Here is a 23,493-nt window from a genome sequence, read left to right as displayed (position 1 = left end):
TTATGTATGGTTTCTTCTTTATGTTAAATAGCTCTATCACAAAGTATCGTGGGGCTGTAGTTTTCTTAGGGGATTTCCAGGGTCACTGGATGACACTAACTGGGGCCCTTCCTGGAAGTCATTGAGAAGAACTGACCAAGCCTTTGTGCGTAACACGTGACACGTACGGTGCCTTGTCCTCATCCCTACCACACATCAGAGCTGGGCATGGCAGCTCACTCCTGTAATCCCAGCTCCCCTGCAGGCTGAGGCATGAGGATTCCTTGAGCCCAGGAATTTAAATCCAGTCTAGGCAAAATAGACCCCATCTCAATTTTTTAAAAAATTAGGGGCCGGGCGCGGTGGCTCACGCCTGTAATCCCAGCACTTTGGGAGGCCGAAACGGGTGGATCACGAGGTCAGGAGATCGAGACCATCCTGGCTAACATGGCGAAACCCCGTCTCTACTAAAAAATACAAAAAACTAACCGGGCGAGGTGGCGGGCGCCTGTAGTCCCAGCTACTCGGGAGGCTGAGGCAAGGGAATGGCATGAACCCGGGAGGCGGAGCTTGCAGTGAGCTGAGATCTGGCCACTGCACTCCAGCCTGGGCCACAGAGCAAGACTCTGTCTCAAAAAAAAAAAAAAAACATTAACAAGCACACCTAGAATGACACCCCAAGCCATGCAACTCCTGGTCCCACACACACAGGGTATGTGACCAGGAGAGTGAGGTAGAGAGAGTGGGCATGAAGGAGGGGCAGAGCAGGGGAGAAAGGGTGCTTGGTGATGACAGCCTGGTCCTGCTGCCAGCTCTTGGTGGTACACATCTCATATTGGAAAAGAGTCGCCAGTCTGACCTTGTGTCCAGGATCATTATCTGTACTTTCTTGAGAGAATGCAGACTCCATGTCTGCACCAGGACTTTTGCATTCTTGAGTGGCTGGTCTGGTTCCAGGGGCCAGAGTCACAGTCACAGCTGCCTATAGAAGGGAATTTCCTGCAACCAGACCAGACCCAGACATGGTTTTGTTGTGGCCTGCACTGTGGGGTCTGTTGCACAGACAGCCATTATGCTCTGAGCAAATTGGTTCCTGTGGGGCCCAACATATTTAATGTCCATGACTTCACAAAGGGGTGCCAGGTACCCTTGCACAGCAAGAAGTGAGAATAGTGCAAGGAGGCCACAACAGAAACTGGTAGGAATACACACATGGAAGCGATTCTTAACTATATTGTAATCAGTAAATGAAGATAACTGTGATATTCTCATTAGGGTACTTCTTAGCTGAAACAAAACTAGCTTTGTCAGGCTGGGTGTGGTGGCTCACACTTGTAATCCCAGCACTTTGGGGAGGCTGAGGCAGGAGGACGGCTTGAGCCCAGGAGTTTGAGACCAGCCTGGGCAACATAGTGAGACCCATCTCTACCAAAAAAAAAAAAAACAAAAAAAAAAAACCTGGCTTTATATGTGTCTTGGTGAAGTAGCAACTGGCTTTTATGATCCACCTACCCCCACACCCCATGTCTAAAAAGGCACATGACTCTGCTACAGCCTCAAAACAAAAGTACCTGATCTCAGTCTAATGTTGAAAAGAGCTCATTCTGCCAGGCGCGGTGGCTCACGCCTGTAATCCCAGCACTTTGGGAAGCCGAGGCAGGCAGATCATGACGTCAGGAGATCAAGACCATCCTGGCTAACATGGTGAAACCCCGTCTCTACTAAAAAAATACAAAAAAATTAGCCAGGCGTGGTGGTGGGCACCTGTACTCCCAGCTACTCGGGAGGCTAAGGCAGGAGAATGGCGTCAACCCTGAGAGGCGGAGCTTGCAGTGAGCTGAGATTGTGCCACTGCACTCCAGCCTGGGCGACACAGCGAGACTCCATCTCAAAAAAAAAAAAAGAAAAGAACTCATTCTTACTTTTGCTCACCAAGAGAAACCCGGGAGACCAGAAGACCTTGCAGGCAACTCCTTAACTGTCTACCCTCATCACACTTCCTTGTCAGAGCCCAGCTTACCTAGCAAGGGTGCCTGGAATCCCCTGTACCTCAATCCCCTTTCTGTTCTGTCTCTGTCCTGACTTCAGTTGATAGTGGACAAACCCTATTGTAGATTGCTGCCTGAACCCCAGTCAGCAAGTCCTGTTTTACCTTAAATCTAAGGTCTTGTTGGATGCAGTGGCTCACACCCGTAATCCCAACGCTGAGAGACCAAGACAGGCAGATCACTTGAGATCAGGAGATTGAGACCAGACTGGACAACATGAAACCCCATCTCTACTAAAAATACAAAACTACAAAAAAATCCCCGGCACATGGGGCGCATGCCTGTATTCCCAGCTACTCGGGATGCTGAGGCAGGAGGATAGCTTGAACCCGGGAGGCAGAGGTTGCTGTGAGCCAAAATCATGCCACTGAACTCCACTCCACTGCAGCCTGGGCGACAGAGTGAGGACTCCGTCTCAAAAAAAAAAAGTAATTAAAACAAATCTAAGGTCTTTCAGCGTGGAGCAAATGCATGACAGCATGTAAGCTTTTGCTAGTAATATTCTTTTCGTGGCATAATGAAGTTTTCTAATACTAAAAGACCCTCTGCTGCAAGTAAGACTAGGAAAAGACAAGAGTGTAAGAACATATCCTGCTGAACATACTTGTGATAGTCTAAAACTTCACTTAACAAAGCAGTTCTCAAATGGGGAAGGGAGCATTATTTTGAGATTTTAGGCATTAGCACTACTCATCTCTCTACCCTTAAGAACCAGTGATCGGCCAGGCACAGTGGCTCACGCCTGTAGTCCCAGTACTTTGGGAGGCCAAGGCGGGTGGATCTCAAGGTCTCAAGTTTGAGACCAGCCTGGCCAACATAGTGAAACACGGTCTTTACTAGAAAAACAAAAAATTAGCCAGGCGTGGTGGCAGGCGCCTGTAGTCCCAGCTACTCAGGAGGCTGAGGCAGGAGAATTGCCTTGCGGTGACCCAAGATTGAGCCACTGCACTCCAGCCTGGGCAACAGAGTGAGACTCCGTCTCAAAAAAAAAAAAAAAAAAAAATGCCAGGTGCGGTGGCTCACGCCTGTAATCCTAGCACTTTGGGAGGCTGAGGCCAGCGGATCACAAGGTCAGGAGTTCAAGACCAGCCTGGCCAGCGTGGTGAAACCCCGTCTCTACTAAAAAATACAAAAATTAGCCAGGCCTGGTGGCACCTGCCTGTAATCCCAGCTACTCGGGAGGCTGAGGCAGGAGAATTGCCTGAACTCAGGAGGCGAAGATTGCAGTGAGCCGAGATCGTGCCACTGCACTCTTCCCTGGGCAACCGAGCAAGACTCCGTCTCAAAAAAAAGAAAAAGTTATCTAGGGAAGGCTCCAAGGAGGAATCATTTGATTACTAGTTTAATAGATAATTACAATGGACAACAATAGGAAAGATCAACAGTACTGTAATTATGAACTTGCCCCAAGGCACATTAGCCCAAGTTCAAGTTTAGAGAGACAAACACCTAAGAATGCGATGTGCCAGGTACTTTTATGAATATCCTGAATCCACAGTCTGGGTGTAATGTAGATCACAAAGCACTTTCACCAAAGAGCTGACAGCTTAAAGAAGTTACTTTGCATTGATAATGGGTTCCAAACTTGATTTTGCCACTTACTAAATTTGTGACATGAGTAAGTCACTTTGATTTTTGGAGTCTTAATGGTTCTAGTGCCAAAATCCTGGGATTTTTTTTCTAACCTTGATATTTAACTGATGGTTGCTATCATCAATAATAATAATAATGGCAACCATTTATTGAGTGCTTCTCTGTGCCAGCCACTGTGCCAACCCCTTTGGATACAATATCTTGGTCCAGTGCGGTGGCTCACACATGTAATCCTAGCACTTTGAGAGGCCAAGACAGGTGGATGGTTGAGACCAGGAGTTCAAGACCAGCCTGGCCAACATGGAGAAACCCATCTCTACTAAAAATACAAAAAAATTAATCAGGTGTGGTGATGCATGCTGTAACCCAGCTACTTGAGAGGCTAAGACACGAGAATCACTTGAACCCGGGAGGCGGAGGCTTAGTGAGCCGAGATCACGCCACTGTACTCCAGCCTGGGCAACAGAGCAAGACTGTCTCAAAAATAATAATAAAATAAATAAAAAGATGCATTATCTCAGTCTCCGTAAAGTAGGTGGTATTGTAATTTAACATTTGAGGAAACAGGTTGACAAAAGATAAGAAATCTTTCCCAGGCCAAATAGCTGGAGGTTGGCAATGCTGGCACTCAGACTTCCCAGGTCTGCCAATCTGAAGTCTCTGCTCTTAACCACTGCCCTGCTCTTCTGTTAACACAAGACTTGGACTCTTGCCACTGAAATATTTATGAAGCACCTGCCATGTGTTAGGCATTGTGCTAGGCACTAGGGAAATGGGCATTGTCTTTGCCCCTGAGTTGCTTACAGCAACCTGAAGAAGAGAAACCAGTAAACTATTTTCAGTGCAGTGTGGCCAGTGCCATCCCAAGTCTTTGAAGGATTTCAAGCAGGGCAGTGATCTGATCAGATCTGTGGTTTTTTTTTTGGAAGATGATGCTGGCAACCAAATGGAAGCTGGATTGAGGAAGGCCCGGGAGATGAATTCTGTTGGGATAATTTGTATAAGCAATGATGGAGGCCTCAATCAATAAAGTGGGAGGATGCATCTGAGCATCACTGAGGAGGTAGAACCAATAAGACAGAGATCGGCCGGGCACGATGGCTCACGCCTGTAATCCCAGCACTTTCGGAGGCCGAGGCGGGTGGATCACGAGGTCAGGAGATCAGGACCATCCTGGCTAACACGGTGAAACCCCGGCTCTACTAAAAACTACAAAAAATTAGCCAGGCGTGGTGGCGGGCGCCTGTAGTCCCAGCTACTCAGGAGACTGAGGCAGGAGAATGGCGGGAACCCGGGAGGCGGAGCTTCCAGTGAGCCAAGATCGCGCCACTGCACTCCAGCCTGGGCGACAGAGCGAGACTCCGTCTCAAAAAAAAATAAAAATAAAAAGTAAGACAGAGATCAAGGCAAGAGATAAAAGGTTGACTTGAGCCGAGCACGGTGGCTCATGGTCTCCCAGCACTTTGGGAGACCAAGGCGGGTGGATCACCTGAGGTTGGGAGTTCAACCTCAGCCTGACCAACATGGAGAAACCCCATGTCTACTAAAAATACAAAATTAGCTGGGCATGGTGGCACATGCCTGTAATCTCAGCTACCCAGGAGGCTGAGGCAGGATAATCACTTGAATCCGGGAGGTGGAGGATGCAGTGAGTGGAGATCACATCATTGCACTCCAGCCTGGGCAACAAGAGCACAACTCCGTCTCAAAAAAAAAAAAAAAAAAAAGTTGACTTGATAGTTCTGAATGAGGGTGAGTAGACAGTAGTGGTGCCATTCACCAACATACAGAATATGCTGGAGAGAACTGCAGTTTTGAAGATGTGTTGGGTATTCTACTAGGTTGACTTTAAGCTGTCTGAAGATATCCAGTCAGCAGCTGGATAACTAGACTGGAGCTCAGCATAGCAAAGAGATCTGGGGCTAGAAACTAAGGCTCAAAGACAACAGGGTAGCAGGGGGATGGAAGACTTGGATTGGGATGAAGCCTTCCAGGAAAGGTATATAAAGAAGGCCAGAAGGTTGGCCCGGTGCAGTAGCTTACACCTGTAATCCCAGCACTTTGGGAGGCTGAGGCAAGCAGATCACTTGAAGTCAAGAGTTCGAGACCAGCCTGGCTAACATGGTCTCCACTAAAAACACAAATAAGCTGGGCATGGTGGTGCACACCTGTAATCCCAGCTATTCAGGAGGCTGAGGCAGAAGGATCACTTGAACCCGGGGGGAAGATGTTGCAGTGAGCCGAGATGGCACCATTGAACTCCAGCGTGGGTGACAGAGCGAGACTCCGTCCGCCTCAAAAAAAAAAAAAGAAGGGCAGGTCAAAATCAGAGTTTTGGGGAACACCTGGACTTACAAGCTTCTGGAGGTAGAGAGGCCTAAGAGAGAGCTAGCAGACAGGTAAAGAGGACAACCAAGGAGACTTTCCAGGAAGAAGGAGATCAGACTTCATGGAAAAGTCAGTAAGGTAAGGTAAGAACAAACAAAGGGGTTTGTTGTAGCCCCTCCTCTGTACAATGTCTGGGGTGGGAGTTGGGAAGGTAGCAAAAAGCTCAATTGCAGTGGGTTGGAGGATAAACTGGAAGTGGGGAAGGAGAGAAGTGGGTGTGGACTGCTCTTTCTTGGTTCTGGAGGGAAGCAGGTGAGGGTCGCTATAGGAGCAGAGGCCTGAAGATACTTAGGGATGGAGCCAGTGGATCATAATGTGGCTGGGCAAGGGGCAGGTGAATGAATACTACAGTAGATCCTAAAAGGGTAGACAGGAGAGATCCCAGGCTTAGCCTTGGCCAGCAGTAAGGACACCTTATCTTCTAGGAAAGAAAGGAAAGAGGAAAGGGTAAGGGCAGATAAATATATTTCTGGGTGGTGGTGGAATAAAGTGATTATCACCTAGTGACCTTCACCTCATTCAGTTGGAGGCAGAGTGGTCTGCTGAGTGAAGAGAAAGCCAATGGGTCATGAACTGAGAAGAATAAAGACAGCTTGGAGAGGGCTTCAAGAAGAACAGGAGAGTGAGCTGACCAAGAATTTAAGGAAAGGCTGCCGAACAATATTGAATTCCTGATTCGTCAGAAACTGAATTTGCAGGGGCACTGCAAGTTGATCGTGATTTTTTTTTTTAAGTATCACTTGGCAGCCCAGATGTAGAAAGGGAGAGTTTATATGGTTGGGCTATGTAGGCTATAATGGAAGGACGGGGTGTGGGTCCAGAGGCCAGCGTCAAACAGGATGGAGACAAAGTAGTTGACGTCCATATTGAGTAAGCATTGAAGGTCCATTGGTGGCTGCAGGATTAGAAGCAGAGAAAGATTGGGAGCTGAGGTAGACACGCAGTGACCTGAGCTGCGCAGATGCAGCAAAGGAGAAGACACAATGAGCACATGGCCATGACCCTTAAAGAATGTGGGGGAGGCCGGGCACAGTGGCTCACGCCTGTAATCCCAGTACTTTGGGAGGCCGAGGCAGGCAGATCACGAGGTCAGGAGATCGAGATCATCCTAGCTAACACAGTGAAACCCCATCTCTACTAAAAATACAAAAATATTAGCCGGGCATGGTGGCGGGCACCTGTAGTCCCAGCTTCTTGGGAGGCTGAGGCAGGAGAATGGCGTGAACCCGGGAGGCAGTGGAGCTTGCAGTGAGCAGAGATCACGCCACTGCACTCCAGCCTGGCCGACAGAGCGAGACTCCGTCTCAAAAAATAAATAAATAAATAAATAAAAATAAATAATAGCTGGGTGTGGTGGTGCGTGCCTGTAATCCCAGCTACTCGGGAGGCTGAGGCAGGAGAATCACTTGAACCTGGGAGGCGGAGGTTGCAGTGAGCTGAGATCGCGCCACTGTACTCCAGTCTGGGTGACGGGAGTGAGACTCCATCTCAAAAAAAAATAAAAATAAAAAATAATCTGGGGGAGGTGGCCGGGCCTGGTGGCTCCTGCCTGTAATCCAATAACTTTGGGAGGCCGAGGCGGGTGGATCGCCTGAGGTTGGGAGTTTGAGACCAGCCTGGCCAACAGGTCAAAACCCTGTCTCTATTAAAAATACAAAAATTAGCCGGTCATGGTGGCACACTCCTGTGATCTCAGCTACTTGGGAAGTTGAGGCAGGAGATTCGCTTGACCACAGGAGGCGGAGGTTGCAGTGAGCCAAGATCACACCACTGCACTCCAGTCTAGTCAACAGAGTAAGACTCCATCTCAAAAAAAAAAAAAAGGAATTTGGGGGAGGGATTTCTAAGAGGACAACCGAGGTATAGGAAGAATTGAGAAGACTGAAGAGTTCTGAGCTCCCCCAGCCAGAGATAATTGCCTCAACCAGGGATGTGTCACGCTCTTATTTATTTATTTATTTATTTATTTATTTATTTATTTCTGATACAGAGTCTTGCTCTGTCGCCCAGGCTAGAGTGCAATGGCATGATCTCTGCTCACTGCAACCTCAGCCTCCCAGGTTCAAGTGATTCTCCTGCTTTCAGCCTCCCAAATAGCTGAGATTACACGCATCCGCTACCACGCCCAGCTAATTTTTGCATTTTTAGTAGAGACAGGGTTTCACTATGTTGGCCAGGCTGATCTCAGACTCCCGACCTCAGGTGATCTGCCGGGCTGCCCCAGCTTCCCAAAGTGCTGGGATTACAGGCGGGAGCTACCGCACAATGGCTTTTTTTTTTTTTTTGAGACAGAGTTTCACTCTTGTTGCCCAGGCTGGAGTGCAGTGGTGCAATCTTGGCTCACTGCAACCTCTGCCTCCCAGATTCAAGCGATTCCCCTGCCTCAGCCTCCCGAGTCGCTGGAATTACAGGCACGCACCACCACACTCAGCTAATTTTTGTATTTTTAGTAGAGACGGGGTTTCACCATGTTGGCCAGCCGGGTCTTGAACTCCTGACCTAGTGATTCACCCACCTCAGCTTCACAAAGTGCTGGGATTATAGGCGTGAGTCAACGCACCTAGCCGGCCTCTCCTTTTAATTTTTATTTTATTTTATTTTAGGTACTTATTTATTTATTTTGAGACAGAGTCTTACTCTGTCACCTAGGCTGGAGTACAGTGGCACAATCTGGGCTCACTGCAACCTCCACCTCCTGGGTTCAAACAATTCTCTTGTCTCCGCCTCCCAAGTAGCTGGGATTATAGGCATGTGCCACCATGCCCAGCTAATTTTGTATTTTTTAGTAGAGACGGGGTTTCTCCATGTTGCTCAGGCTGGTCTCGAACTCCCGACCTCAGATGATCCACCCCCTTCGGCCTCCCAGAGTGCTGGGGTTACAGGCGTGAGCCACCGTGCGCAGCCTCTATGCTTTCTTTCAAAGGGTACATATAATGCATAGGATTTGGAGAGGTGGGGAAGTGTGGAGAGAGAAGGTGTTTTTAAGAATTTGGCATGGAAAGACAAGCACACCTTAATCCTCTTCCAGGCTCAACCAAATTCCATTCTGAAGTGTTTAAAAGCAAAACTTTGGAATCAGACACACCCAGGACACCACATGGAAACTCTTGCACAGTGCTGGGCCCAGAGTAAGTGCCACTCATTTCCCAGGCCCGAGTCTGTGACCCTGACCCTGCCTGCCAGAGCACATAGCAGCACCAGAAATGTAAATCATCAATCATCTGGTTCCCCGAGGCCAGAGGCAGCTTCCTTAAAAGTCAGGTCCTTTACTCCCTTGCAGCCGGTGGAATCTTGCTTGGTCGCTTCTTTGGAAAGATTTCATGAAAGGGATCCAAACCATAACTGAAGGAGGAAGAAGGCAACTGATTGTCCCTGCCCTGGGAGCTGGGGAGGGAGAGGGAGCCCACACCAGGGCCGATAGGGAGGCAGAGGCAGACAATCCAGCCTGCAGTTCTAGACCCAAGGCTGTGGCTGGCTCTCCCAGTTGGACTGGCAGAATGGGTAGTTCTTGGGGAGGTTTCCTGAATGTAGGAGGGTGGAGTTCAGGTGAGAATGAAGGGGCCAGGACTGGGGTAAGGGCAGAGTATTCTGGTGGCTTCCTCAGCCACATGTGCACAAGCATGCTCTCTCTCTCTCTCAATCTCTCTCTCTCTCTCTCGCCCCCCCGCCCCCTCCCCACTCTACCGCAGGACTGCCCCTTCCCAGCTTTGGAATAAATTTCCTGGGACTCCTGGGAGACCAGCACCTGAGGATCAGAGAGCTTATGAGGAGATTTGGCCCACAGAGACCATAAGTGCCCTCAAGTAACGAGAAAGGTGCACCCCGTGAGTGTCCTGGATCTGGCGGGCTCCCTCTCTAGGATAGTTACTGTGGGCTCAGTGGGAAGACTGATCCACCAAATAGCCAGATCAGGCCAGGTGCAGTGGCTCATGTCTGCCTGTAATCTCAACGGTTTGAGAGGCCGAAGTGGGAGGATTGCTTGAGGCCAGGAGTTTGAGACCAGCCTGGGCAACATAGCGAGACCCCCATCTCTACAAAAAACCAAAATTGTTAAGTTAGCTGGACGTGGTGGTACATGCCTGTAGTCCCAACTACTCAGGAGGCTAAGGTGGGAGGATCACTTGAGCCTAGGAGTTCGAGGCTGCAGTGAGCTACGATTGTGCCACTGCATTCCAACCTGGGCTGACAGAGTAAGACTGTCTCAAAAAAATAAACAAACAAACAAATACCCAGATCATCTGGAAACCTGGAAACCTGGCACTGACAGTCCCTGAGCTCTGGGATTTAGGAGGCTGAGACTGTGGCAGGAGTTTGGCAGCTGTGAAATTCAGGAGCTTCTGGCTCCTTTGATCCCCCAGGGACGTGTCCCTGCGGATCCTCAAGTTCCAAAGCACCCACTTGGATGCCTAGCTCCAGGTTGTTAGAGGAATCACAGGCAGGGAGAGGTTGGGGGCTTCCTGAGGGGGGTTTGCATCCTCAGCCTGGCTAACTCTGACATTCACAGGCCTTAGCTCAGTGCCCTTTGGGAATCCAGGCAGGCTGGGGGACCCTGGCGGATGGGATGGGGTAGGAGTACTGGGCAGGGGGAGGTGGGAGACTGTTCAGTCTTTCTTTGACAGCTAACATTTTCCAGAGCTGGCGCCTGCAGGGGAAAGGAAATCAGAGCTTCCCACCTCACACATCTTTTTCCCATTTTGTTCATGCTGCCCAGAGAAAACCATTAGGGCTAGGTCAGTCTGGGGCCTCCCCCGCCCGCCCATCTCTCAGCCCTGCTATAAGGAGGGGTGGGGGTGGGGGGTCATTGGAAGGACAAGGCCCTAGCCTGGCTAAGAGGCCAGACTCTGAACTCTTGTATCCCTTCTTAATTCCCTGCCAGTTCAAGATGGGAGGGTGGGGGCGGGGACCAGGAGTCTGGGCTCCTGGGGCCCTCCTTTATTCTGCTCAAATCCCCCAACACCTCTGACTATCTCCCGGGAGTCTGACTCACTGGCCCTAAGGAAAGGGCCTGCCTGGCTGCCAGTCCTGGGTCTGGTCTGCAGCAGGAAGGGCCCAGAGGTTGGGGAAGCTGGTCCTTATTTCCCAGCTTCTGGGACCCCAGCCTCCTCCCTGGAACCCCTAGGAAAGCTGGTTTCCACAGGTCCCTAGGTATCCCGGCCCCGCGGGATCGTCACTGCAGGCCCTGGAAGAGGGGGTGGGAATTTGGGGAACAAGAGATACAAGAAATGGAGACAAGACAGTGCTCTGATCAAGTCTCTCTTTTAATGGCGGTAATGCAGTGCCTTATATACACTTGGAGGGGAAGGGGTTGGGCCAGAGGCAGAGATGATCTCATCACGGAGGGTGTGGCCAGATAGGTATTGGTTTCTCTGGTCGAACGTCATGTGGCGCCTGCGCTGTCAGGTAGCAATTTTCGCGGGCGCGGGAAAAATGGGTGAAGAAGAAGCAGGAAGAGCGCCATCTTTTATAAGGTATTAATACAGGGGAAAAGGCAAAGATAGGGAGGAGGTGTAAGGTGGAAATGAATAAAGCTCAGGCGTTTTTAATCGTCAATTATTATTCGCTATGGCCGGGGCGTGCAGCTCCGGACACCTAGGAAGTAGGCTGGGGGGTGGCTGCTGGGTCCCACTGTCTGGAGACAAGAGCTGCATTTGGGGACTTGAGAGGAGGGAAATGGGAGCCCCAAGGAGCCTTGGAGAGCAGTTCTACACAAGCTGGCTCACCACCTTCCTGAAGCTGAGCCATTAGCTCCTCCTACCCTGCCTCCTAGGGACAGTGAGTCCAATATCCTCTTTCTGTCCCCACATAGAACGTCAAAACCCAGACCTGCACCCCTCTCAGTCTTCTCTGGGACCTTGCCTTTCTCCTCTCCTCTTGCCTCTTTCCTCTTGAATCCCAGAATCCAGTTATCTGGCCCAGTGCCCACCCTGCTTGCAGCACACTCCCCACCCAACCTTTTCCTTCTTCCTCCAGAAACTCCAGATCATCTCAGTGCCAGGGGGTGGGGGCAAGGTGAAGGTGCCCAGACCCTGGATCTTCTATTTCCCATCCTCAGAGGGTAGGAGAGGAGGCATCTGAGACGTGGCCTGTGTTCCCCAGGTCTAGCGCCCTGGCAAGGTCGAAGGCTGCAAGCTGGTTGTGCACCTTGTCTAGGGCTGGCCACTTCTAGGTGCCACGCGAACCCATGTGTTCAGCTTGCCAAACTTGCCATGGCTACACCTTTGGCCTCCTGCCCTGGGCTGCCAGGGGTTAAGAGGCCAGTGCAGGGTGAAGGGTGGGAGTGGTGGAGGGGTCCAGCCCTAGAAACTGGATCTTAAAAGCCAAGAGGAGTTTAACTGCAGGTCAAGTCACTGCGCGGACTGACTTCTCCGTCCAGGGAACTGAAACCCAGTCTGGACAAGCCCTCAACCAGTGCATCCCCACCTCCTCCCTCTCCCTTCCCGCGGCTCAGCAGCCCAGCCCAGCCCTGAGAAGAGCGTTGGCAGCTGGAGCTGGGAGTGAGGTGGCAGAGCCAAGAACAACAGAGGCACCGCCTGGGCGCTGTGCAGATCCTCCCTGGTCTGCCCACAATGCCTCTTGTCAAAGTCAGAGGCACCACCTGGCCACCTGGGTGCTGCGCAGACCCTCTCCTTATCAGACTGTAATCCTGGTCAGCCCCCTCCTCCCAGTCTATGGTCCTGACCCTACCTGGCCACATCTGCCTCTCTTTGCCAGGCCTCAGGGCTGGCCCTGGAGGTTACTGTCATCCCCTGCCTTTGGGTCCAGTTACCCCTTTCCCCAGGTCACTCAGGATTCTCTACCCTAACCATCCCTAGTTTTCATGATTTCTCTCCTGCATCCAAATGTTTCTGGGAAATGAGTTGCCTCCTTTCTAGATTTCTGACCCTTCTCCCTGCTTGCACTTCAGTTTGCTGGAAACTTTTTTCAGGCCTAACTCCTATGTATCCTGCTGCGAGGACAATTTCATTTGGGGCAAATCAGAGCCTGGCCTTCTCAGACTTGAAAAGGGCTGAGCTCCTGAACCCAGAGAGATCAGAAATCAGCACTCTGCTCTGTACCAAGGATCAGGCCAGATTGGGAGGCAGCCTGCCTGAGTCTGTGCTCTGTGCTAAGTGGAATCCTGAGGGCTCAGGGTGGCCAGGAGACAGAACTCTCTTGCCCCAGCTGCTCCCGGCCCCTCTCTCCTGCTCTCAGACTTCCCTGCATTCTGTAGAAGGCCTGAATTCATTGCTGCCCCTACACTGAGTAGCAGAGACCCAGGTGTCTAGCCCCACCTGGGTTTAATTTCTACATGCGTTCCAGCCAACAAACTCTCTGACCCAGCAGATGAAATAACACTGCCCAGGGTGAGGTTCTTCTCCAAATGCTGAATTTGGCTAGAGAATCTTCATGGCCCCGGTTGGGGGTGAGGGTGGGGGCTTAATCACTCTCCCACACTTCCCATCCCCAGTCAACCCTTCCCTCTCCGGCGGCTGGGCTGGGTGGTCACTCCTTCTCCCTGCTAGCCTCAAGGAAGTAATGGAGAGGGGAGGGGGGGTCTCCTCTCCCCAAATCCTAGACCCCTGAGTTATACACACATCTACACCCACTCACACTCTTCACCATCCAGGAGCCCTCTCCTGCCCATCTCTATTCTTTCAGGTGTAAGACCAGCCACCTTCCTTTTAGCCACACCACCATGGAACAAAGCCCCAGAATGTTGCTCTCCTAAGTCTCTAAGCTTGTTTCCTCCTCACTCCACCCCTACCTATCCCACCTCTGCCCCCCCCCCCCAGCTTTTCTCATCAACTTTGCACCCTCCCCTCACTGAGTCTCCAAATTCCTGGGGGGGCCCAAGAGAGTTATGACTAAAGCTCCTGCAAAGGGTCACCCTGGGTAGATCTGTAGCAGATTTGGTCATAATTAAAAGGCCAGAGGCACTGGGAAATTCCTTCTCCTTATTGATCCCAGCGGGAAATTAAAGCCAGTTGTTTGTGACTGAGTGGCTGATGAGGGCTGCAGCTCCTCCCCATTGCCTGCTTCCAGGGTCCTAGCCCCTGCTCCTTGCCTCTAGGCATCTCCATCCTCCTCGGTTAGTCCCCTCCCCCAAGCCCCTCCACTCTCTCATCTCCCACCCCTCAGCCTCCCCGAGTTCCCTTCCCCAGCATCTTTCCTAAGCACCCTCCGCGCCTGCTGCTCCCTGGGGTAACAGGGCTGCTAGAGGGTGAGACCTCAGCCTCAGCTATTCAGCACCCTGCTTAGACCCCCTATCCACCTCCCTCAGCCAGGGTTGGGATGCTAGGGCTGGAGCTGGAGCTCAGGTCCAGAGCTGCCAAACCGCAAATGCTAACATCTGGAAAGAATTCCTCTCCCAGCCCGACTTCCCTTTGTCTTACTTCTGTCTCTTTGGAAATCATGGCCGGTGGGCTGGTGGGGGAAGTGGGAAAGTGAGGAGAGGAGAGTGGGCCCAGGTCTCCCTGCCCCCACCCCAGGGAGTCCCACTCCCTGGCTCTAGCCTCCCCAGCAGCCTCAGCCAAGCCATTCAGTCTGTGCTCCCCTGCTCTAGCATCGAGGGGCCAATCACCCCCTCCTATGAACTCTGTTCCTGAATCCTGGTGACCATCTTTTGGGCGAGGTTTTAACATCCTTAGTCACCGACAAGGCTGTGGGGGAGAGTGCACTGGTCCTTTTGTCGTGCGGGAGGAGGGATGCCTATTGAGCAGGAGGCTGGGCACTTCTGGCTGGGGGCTGGAGAGGGCTGGTGGCGTGGAGATGGACATAATGACCTGGGTGGGGGAGGCAGGGGGCAGTGAAGGGAAGAAGGAGCAGCAGGAGTCTGGTTTCCACCATGTTCCCTCCTCTCCTCATCCCTTTGGCCAGGAGCCCGATTTCACTGTCAGAGCCTAATCCCCCTCCTTTACCTACAGCATTGCTGAGCAGGGAGGATGGGGGAGGAGCTCAGGCTGTGCCTGCAACCCCAGGCCCTAAGCACTTCCCAGGGACCCCCCCAACCCCACTTCCTTCCACCACCTCTGCTTTTGTCTGTCCTTCCTCAGAGAGCTCCTTGACCTGCTGCCCTCTTCCTTCCAGAAGCGCAGGCCCCCCAAACACCCCCAAATAAGCTCTCCCACACAAACCTGGACCCCTAAACCCAGGCTGAAGTATTCAGCTCCCTTCTTCAAATCTCTGTTGGCTACTGCAGGCGGGGCCCCACAGAGAAGTCCTTTCTGCAGTGGAATCTCCATCCCTCCTGCTGCCCAGTCAGCCCAGCTGCTTTATTTTCTCACCCACCCATTTCTGCAGATTTCCCTCTCTGCAACCCGGAGGCCCGACCCCCCAGTACATTCTCCAGCCTTCAGTTCTCAATGCTGAGGTCACTCTGGCCCCTCTCCTTTGGTCATCTTCCTCCGGACTCCTCCCCAGCTCCCACCAAAGCCCACAACTCCCTAGATCCCTCCTAGGTTCTAAGCATAAGGGCTCAGAGATCTGAGAGAGACTGCCTGCTCCACCCTTGGCCACGCTGGCGAGGAGGGGCCGGGGCAGGGACCCAGGGCTGGGACCAGATGTGGGGTTTTTCTTCCCGCCTCAGAAGGAGCTGGGAGGGAGAGTCCGGGGAGGGTGGGGGATGGGATGCAGCGTCGGTTCGCCCAGGGCCACCGGTCCGAAGGGCCCCCCGCGTTGGACACGCCGGGACGGTTCCTTTGGCTCCAATCACTGCATCCCGCCAGGCTCCGCTCCTCTGCGGTTTCCGGCCTCAGGTCCCAGGCCTGTCTCCGAGGCTCCCGGCCTGACCTCAGTTTCTGTTTCTCCGTCTCCCTGCCATCTCCACTGGGGTCTCGCCCACTCCCACTCGGGTCTCTGCAGGAAGCCTTGCCCTCCTCCCACCCTCTTTGATCTCCCGTTTCAAAGCCGCTCGCCAAGGGAGGGGAGGTAGCTCCTTCCGCCCGTTTTACAGCTCAGGATGGTGACACCTGAGACCCTGCTCCGCCTTCTCCCCGGGCACCCATCCTCCCTTCTATCTTGGTGGCGGCGCAGCTCGCCAGGGCTCCGCGCCTCTGTCCCCGCCTCCCTCCCTTCCGCCTACGGAGACCCCCTCGGGGTCTGGGGAGTGAAGCGACAGAGAAAGCGCTTTAATAAAGACCTGGCGTCAAGTGATTGGCTGTGACCTCTGCCCTCCCAGCCTCGCGCCCTGGGCTCCTGCTTAACCCTTCAGTGTCCGCCCAGCCCATTAAGGGGAGCGAGTCGCCTGGCGACTACTTCCAGAGTCCCCAGGCACTACGTGAGCCCGAAGCAGGGTGGAGGGGTGGGGGGACCGTGCCACCCCCGCCCAGCCTCTCCGAGTTGTTCCAGCAGGGGGCGCCGTTGCCTCACTTAGATCCCTAATCCTGCAGAACCCCGGAGCTCCCCCGCCCCTCTCTGAGTTCGAAGTGGTCCCACTGGATCCAGTTCAGGCTTCAGTGGAGCCAGGGCTCAGTTGCCCATTTCCCCCGGTCAGCTACGGCTCAAGATCTGGGATCCGCCCGCGGGTGGGGTCGCCAGGTGTCCAGCGCCAAGGAGTTGAATGCACCGAGTCAGGTTGGGGATGGGTGGCGAACAGGCGAGACGTGAGGAACTCTGGTAGGGGACAGCCATACACGAGCCCTGAGCATCTGCGCCCGCAGCTGGCTCCCCGCGCCTAGGCGGACAGCGCAATTCAAGTGCAGGCTTTGCGTCCGCTTCCCCATCCACTCCCTAGAGCAGGAGAAGGCTATCTCGGTCCCCAGAGAAGCCTGGACCCACACACCGGCTAGATCCAGAGGTTGGTGGCGGGGGCGCAGGGCCCCCCAAGTGGGGGAGGGGGCGGAGCGGAAGGCGGGGCCACTTCAATCCTGGGCAGGGGCGGTTCCGCACAGGGTATAAAAGCTGTCCGCGCGGGAGCCCAGGCCAGCTTTGGGGTTGTCCCTGGTCGTATCTTGGTTCCTGAACCTCACGACTCGGCGACGGCGACGTCTCTTTTGACTAAAAGACAGTGTCCAGTGCTCCAGCCTAGGGGTCTAAGGGGACCACCACCCGCGCCGCCACCATGCCCAACTTCTCTGGCAATTGGAAAATCATCCGATCGGAAAACTTCGAGGATTTGCTCAAAGTGCTGGGTAAGGAAATGTTCGAGGGCCCAGGTGGGGCAAGGGGGGCTCTGGAGTCCTCGAAGGTGGGGATGAAAAAGAAAGCGGGACCACAGGGCGTGAGACACTGGGCGCCTGCATCACTGAAAAACGTGCCAGGCGTCCGGGTCCCGGGGCGCTGGGCACGACGCCTAAATCCCGCTTTCTCCTGCGGGGGCCCACCGGTGCCAGCACTGCGGTGACTCACAGCCTGTGAATCACGTAGAAACCAGAAGCGCGAGGTTGGCCTCTGGGGGAAGGGGAGGCTGGCCTCAGCGGCTGGACTCGGCGAGCCGAGGCACCTGGCTGTCCGCAGTTCAGAAGCTGCAGGCTGGTGGAGCCACGAACCCTGCATCCAGACTGGGAGCCCGGTTCCCTAACCTGCCCAGCCGCTCGGACACATTCCAATCTCCTTCCCGGTGCCCCCCTCGGTAACCCAATCCCCAGAGCAGGCTCATTACCCCTAGGCGCCCAGCTCTGCCTACCAGGTGATCTGCCGCCCCAGCGCCCCCTGAGCTCCCCTTTCCTTCCCGTCTGCACTTTCCACTCTACTCTCCCTACCCCCCATCTGTGAGACAAATATTTTACTACACGAGCAGCTCCAGAGTTCTAAAATTGCTAGGGATAATTATCACTTTCTTGGATTTCAACAAATGGTTTCGTGTGAAACCCCAATCCCACATTTCCAAAAATCTAGGTTCCCACCTCCCTCCACACACCATAGATCAGCTGCAGCCCAACTGGGTGTGTTGATCAAAGGTGGGGAAAACAAAGTCAATCCAGACTGCCCTTCCCACTTTCCCAGCCCACTTTCTGTGTGCTCTCTGGGCCAACTGGGCTAGGCATCTGGGGCTCTGGGGGAGAGATGGACGACAGTTAAGGACCCCAGTCACTGGGAGCGTAAGGACAGGCCTGCTGCCTTCAATTCCTGCACTGAACAGAGAGAGGGTAGTTGGGCTGGGCTGGGCTTGGCAAGAGGGTAGGGAGGGAGGGCACCCTGGACTATAGGAGTGAGACTGGATCTAAGAAGGGTCTGGAATGTTGCAGAGAGAGCAGGAATCTCCATCATTCCTTGCTGTTGGTTCTTCCTGCGATCTAACCACAATACTTCTTGGAGTCATATCAGTCTTTCTCGCTCTGTCCTTGCTGAACTTAAAGATGAAAAGATAGAAGTTTTCTCTTTGGAAAGCCTGCATGCCACTCCCTCCTCATCTTCTCTGGATTCTGGCTCCTGTCCCCAGTGGATGAGGTGGTGGCCTGGCACACCCCCAGGTCCCAGCTGAAGAGTAAGATTCAAGGCCCCAATCCCGCTGTCTGTCTTCAGTCTGTTTGTCCTCTCTGCAGGGTCTCTCTGAGCCACGTGCCCTCCTCAGGCCCTGCAGGGGGGAGATTAAAAACAGATCCATTAGACAAACACAGTCCTGAGCCAGTCAAGGCCGGCTGAGCTGGGCCCCCAGCTCCACAGGCACCAGGGGCTTGCTGAAGGGATGCCTCCTCTGAACTCAGCCTTACTTCTGCAGGAACTTCGGTCCTGGCACCGCCCTCTTAGCTCTAGTCAAGGGTCCATCTCAATAAGACTTGGGGACCTCAGTCATTTCTCCCTAGACCCAAGAGTTCAGCAGCCAACCATGGGGTCCTGGGCTCCCCAGGGACAAGACTTCCTCTCTCCCTCTCTCTTCTGTTTGGAGTAGGGTAGCTATGCCTTGGCGCTGAGGGGATAGAGGATTTGTTTCTCTAGGAACCCAGGTCTGGAGGAGGGCCAGGGAGTTGGCCGGATCAGGGGCAGGGAAATCCTGCTGCCTGGCGGAGGGCCCTTTCACCCCCACCTAGTGCATCCCTGGCTGTACTCCAGGACAGGGCGGCAGATCAGGCCAGGTGAGGTGGGTGTGTGGAGCTTAGACCTGGAGCCCATCCAGAGAGGCCCCCTGCTCTGCACATCTTCCTTTCAGAGGGGTGCTGTCTCCTATCTCCCCCACTTTGGTTAATAACTGGGGAGCAGAGAGGAGGGGTCCAATCTGGGCTGGGATATGGAGGTGCACAGAGAGTCTGAATTCACAGAGGCTGAATGAGATAGCCAGACCCTGTGAGGGGAGTGAGGGGTCCTGAAGTAGGGGACACATCACACAGAGCGGGGAGGGCAGGCTCCTTTTCTATCCCTTCTTCTCACGGCAGAGGGGGTTCCCTTGAGGGGACAGGGATATGGGAGTCTTCCAGAAGGGCAGATGAGCACGGTGCCTAATGAAGGGAGCTTTGTCTGAACCCCAGCTTTTTGTTTTCCTTTTTTTTTTTTTTTTTAGTGGTGGGATCTCACTATGTTGCTCAGTCTGGTCTCAAACTTCTAGGCTTAAGCAATCCTCCTGCCTTGGCCTCCCAAAGTGCTGGGATTACAGGCATGAGCCATGGCACCTGACCCTTTGCCTTCCTTTTATCCGTAAAAATAATACCAACAATAATAGCTACTGTTTCCTGAAAACTTAAGCATATGCCTGGCACTGTGTGTGCTGAGTCCTAAACACATACCATTCCGATTGGTTATTTATTTATTTATTTATTTATTTTGAGACAGAGTTTTGCTCTTTTTGCCCAGGCTGGAGTGCAATGGCACGATCTTGACTCACCACAACCTCTGCCTCTAGATTCAAGTGATTCTCCTGCCTCAGCCTCATGAGTAGCTGGGATTACAGGCATGTGCCTCCCTGCCCAGCTAATTTTGTATTTTTAGTAGAGATGGGGTTTCTCCACATTGGTCAGGCTGGTCTCAAACTCCCAACCTCAGATGATCCACCCACCTCGGCCTCCCAAAGTGTTGTGGTTACAGGCGTGAGCCACTGCTTCTGGACATTTTTTGTTTTGTTTTGTTTTGTTTTTGAGGCAGAGTCTTACTCTGTCTCCCAGGCTGGAGTGCAGTGGCATGATCTCGGTTCACTACAACGCTCAAACAATCCACCTGCCTTGGCCTCGAAAACTGCTGGGATTATAGGTGTGAGCCACTATACCCAACCTTGATTGGCTTTTTAAGAAGCTGTTATTTTCATTTTACAATTGAGGAATCTAAGGCTCAGGGTGGTTAAGCCATTTGCTCAGGGTCACCCAGCCTGTAAGGGGGCTGAGCCAGGAGGAAATCACAGCCTCATGACCTTACTCCAAAGCCTCTGTCTTCCCAGGCTGCTGACCATTCTGTAGCGGGAAGTGGCTGCCCCTGCCCTCTTTCGTTGCTGGGAATCTCTGCTCCTCATTTTTGAATGGGGCAGAAATTGGGCAAATGAAGACCTATCTAGCACTAGATAGGGTGGGTAGATAGGGCAGAGAGGGAAATGGCTCCTACTTCCCAGGACGTGAGTGATGGGGCCTGGCCTGTGCTTGGCCAGGGGTACAGACCCAGTGACTCCGATGAGCTGTCAACAGGGTAGACAAAAGGCCAAAAGTGAAGTAAACAGAGACAACCAGAGCCGGTAGCAGGATGTTTCTTGGGCAGGGGGCTGGGGAGAAGCTGCCCCTGGACATTCCAGGACTGAAGAGCTGAGACATGGGGAGCCCAATCCAGGCCTGCTAACTCAATAAGGTGGGGCCACAGCTGGGAACAGGACCCCCAGGGGCAGGCCACTGCCTCTCTCCCTCTCCTCCCTAAACCCCCTCATCTTTCAGGGCTGCACTGCCTGCCATCTCCTTCAAGGCACTTTCCTAGACACCTAGGCACCAGGCAGATGCACCCCCCAACACACCCACCCCAAGCAAGTCACAAATCAGCCTGCTCCAACTGTCTCATGGGGAGGGTGTGAGAGAGGTGCCCAAAGCCCCCCAAAAGGTGAGCCTCTCCACTCTCCCCACAGGGGTGAATGTGATGCTGAGGAAGATTGCTGTGGCTGCAGCGTCCAAGCCAGCAGTGGAGATCAAACAGGAGGGAGACACTTTCTACATCAAAACCTCCACCACCGTGCGCACCACAGAGATTAACTTCAAGGTTGGGGAGGAGTTTGAGGAGCAGACTGTGGATGGGAGGCCCTGTAAGGTGAGTGCCAAGAGGGGCTCCAGGGTCATGGCATCATTGCCCTGCCTTTCAACCTACCATTTTCCAGGCTAGCAGTTAACTCCTAGCTTCTCTCTGTTCCCACTAGGGAAAATCCTTAAGTAGTGGTGGGGGCTAGAAAGGGGCTCTCTCCCTTATCCCTGTCACTGCATTGTGCCTGCTATGGCCCCAGCTTACTCGGCCACCTATCTCTTGCAGAGCCTGGTGAAATGGGAGAGCGAGAATAAAATGGTCTGTGAGCAGAAGCTCCTGAAGGGAGAGGGCCCCAAGACCTCGTGGACCAGAGAACTGACCAATGATGGGGAGCTGATCCTGGTAAGTCCTGGCTCCTCCCCACTAATAGCAAACCCAGCCCTAGATAAAATCTGAGATTCTCTGGGAATCTCCCAGGGTGCGGGAGACTCAAGAACAACCATGGCTTGACTCTGCACCCTCCTGATGGGACTGCTTGGACAGAACTAAAGTGTCCCTATGCCATACAGTGTCCTGTGTGAATTAGAAATGGTTGTTGTTCCTTTTATGCAAAGCAAAGGGCATGTACTGGGGCGTCCCAGCAGTTCTCCAGGGAGATCTTCCTGGCTTGAGGAGGAGGACAGGCCCTGGGGGCTCTATTGCCATCCTCCCTCCAGTGATACCTGGGTATTCTGGGACCAGCTCCTATCTATTGGTCTTGAGCCAAGAAGCAGGTTTGGACCTGGAGGCCAAGCAGAGTACCTCCATTCAACCCTCCCCTCCAAAGCCACAGGACCCCAGGGGCCTCTCAGGCTAACAACTACTTCTGTCCTTCCAGACCATGACGGCGGATGATGTTGTGTGCACCAGGGTCTACGTCCGAGAGTGAGTGACCACGGGTAGAATGGTGGCCAGAGCCCACCACTGGCCAGGCTCACCACCCTGCTTCACTGCCCCCTCCCTCCCACTCCCTTCTTCTAGGATAGTGCTCCCCTTACCCCAGTCACTTCTAGGGGTCACTGGGTTGCCTCTTGCAAGGTCTTGCTTTCTTTGACCTCTTCTCTCCTCCCGTATACACCAACAAAGAGGAATGGCTTGCAAGAGCCCAGATCACCCATTCCGGGTTCACTCCCTGCCTCCCCAAGTCAGCAGTCCTAGCCCCAAACCAGGCCAGAGCAGGGTCTCTCTAAAGGAGACCTGAGGGCCTGAGCAGGAAAGACTGGCCCTCTGGCTTCTACCCTTTGTCCCCGTAGCCTATACAGTTTAGAATATTTATTTGTTAATTTTATTAAAATGTTTTAAAAAAATAAAACTTGTCTCTGGCTCATTGGGCAGGGGGTAGATAAGTCACCTGAGTTCAACCTTGCCTCTGAAATGTAGTGTGGGAAAGACTTGTGTTTCTACAGCATGGAACTGAGTTACACAACAGGAGGGAACAGTCCTTCTGGTCACCCTGCTAACCACCACCCCTTCATTTGCTGCTGAATCCACCAGCCTCACCTCTGCATTCCCTCCTCCAAGGTCCCTCCTTGGTGTCCTGCTCTGGCCTCCAAGGTCACCAGGGTCTCCTCCTCCTGACCTCTCAGCTGGGGCACTGGGCTCTGAGGAGCTGACTCCCACCTTCTCCCATGTTTTCCATTATGGTGACAGTTTCCGCCTCCTCCTCCAACTGTTGCTTGCCTCTCCAACTTCAGCCCATAGATGACCCCAGGCCTGGCCTTGGCCTCCCACATGGTTCCAGATGAGCTCATCAACACCCACAAGCTGGCCTTGCGGCTGCCTGGGCCTCTGGGTGAGAGGTCTCATCCTGCCTGTCAGCCCTTTGTGTCCGAGACAAGCCATCTCTGCTACCATCCTTCCTCCCTGCCTCAATCTCCCACATGCCCTTCTGCCTCTGGCTTCTAAATCTTCCACGTCCCTTGGATCCTCCTCCAACCCTCTCCCTGAGCCTCCACACTCAGGTCTACACCAGATCTCAAACTCCTGGGCTCAAGCGATCCTCCTGCCTCAACCTCTCAAAATGCTTGGATTGCAAGCCACTGTACTCAGCCAGTTGTTTTGTGTTTTTAAAACACAAAATAGACCGGGCGCGGTGGCTCAAGCCTGTAATCCCAGCACTTTGGGAGGCCGAGGCGGGTGGATCACGAGGTCAGGAGATCGAGACTATCCTGGCTAACATGGTGAAACCCCGTCTCTACTAAAAATACAAAAAACTAGCCGGGCGTGGTGGCGGGCGCCTGTAGTCTCAGCTACTTGGGAGGCTGAGGCAGGAGAATGGCGTGAACCTGGGAGGCGGAGCTTGCAGTGAGCCGAGATCACGCCACTGCACTCCAGCCTGGGAGCACAGCGAGACTCCGTCTCAAAAAAAAAAAAAAAAAAAAAAAAAAAA

The 23,493-nt window shown here is 53.2% G+C and overlaps 1 protein-coding gene across 2 annotated transcripts; it reads left to right on the top strand.

The window, feature by feature from the left end:
* The first annotated feature begins 16,825 nt into the window (after positions 1-16,825).
* Positions 16,826-22,416, top strand: CRABP2 (cellular retinoic acid binding protein 2). Of its 2 annotated transcripts, none has more exons than XM_025403254.1 (4): positions 16,826-17,116; positions 20,956-21,134; positions 21,351-21,467; positions 21,943-22,416. In XM_025403254.1, exons 1-4 carry the CDS (start codon positions 17,047-17,049, stop codon positions 21,991-21,993), a joined length of 417 nt encoding a protein of 138 aa, XP_025259039.1. In that variant the 5' UTR covers positions 16,826-17,046; the 3' UTR covers positions 21,994-22,416. The 2 variants fall into 2 exon arrangements, with proteins under 2 accessions (XP_025259039.1, XP_025259046.1); XM_025403261.1 differs by having other exon boundaries at positions 21,351-21,471.
* Positions 22,417-23,493: the final 1,077 nt, after the last annotated feature.

Source organism: Theropithecus gelada, chromosome 1 (genome assembly GCF_003255815.1).
Source record: "Theropithecus gelada isolate Dixy chromosome 1, Tgel_1.0, whole genome shotgun sequence".
Lineage (NCBI taxonomy): Eukaryota > Metazoa > Chordata > Mammalia > Primates > Cercopithecidae > Theropithecus > Theropithecus gelada.
Note: the sequence above shows the minus strand (reverse complement) of the source record. Positions and strands in the feature narration are given on the sequence as shown.

Excerpts from the sequence above, each read along its gene's own strand:
- CRABP2 (XM_025403254.1), top strand. The coding sequence starts at position 17,047 with ATGCCCAACTTCTCTGGCAATTGGAAAATCATCCGATCGGAAAACTTC. Across the intron at positions 21,135-21,350 it reads TGGATGGGAGGCCCTGTAAG|AGCCTGGTGAAATGGGAGAG; the intron begins GTGAGTGCCAAG and ends TATCTCTTGCAG. Across the intron at positions 21,468-21,942 it reads ATGATGGGGAGCTGATCCTG|ACCATGACGGCGGATGATGT; the intron begins GTAAGTCCTGGC and ends CTGTCCTTCCAG.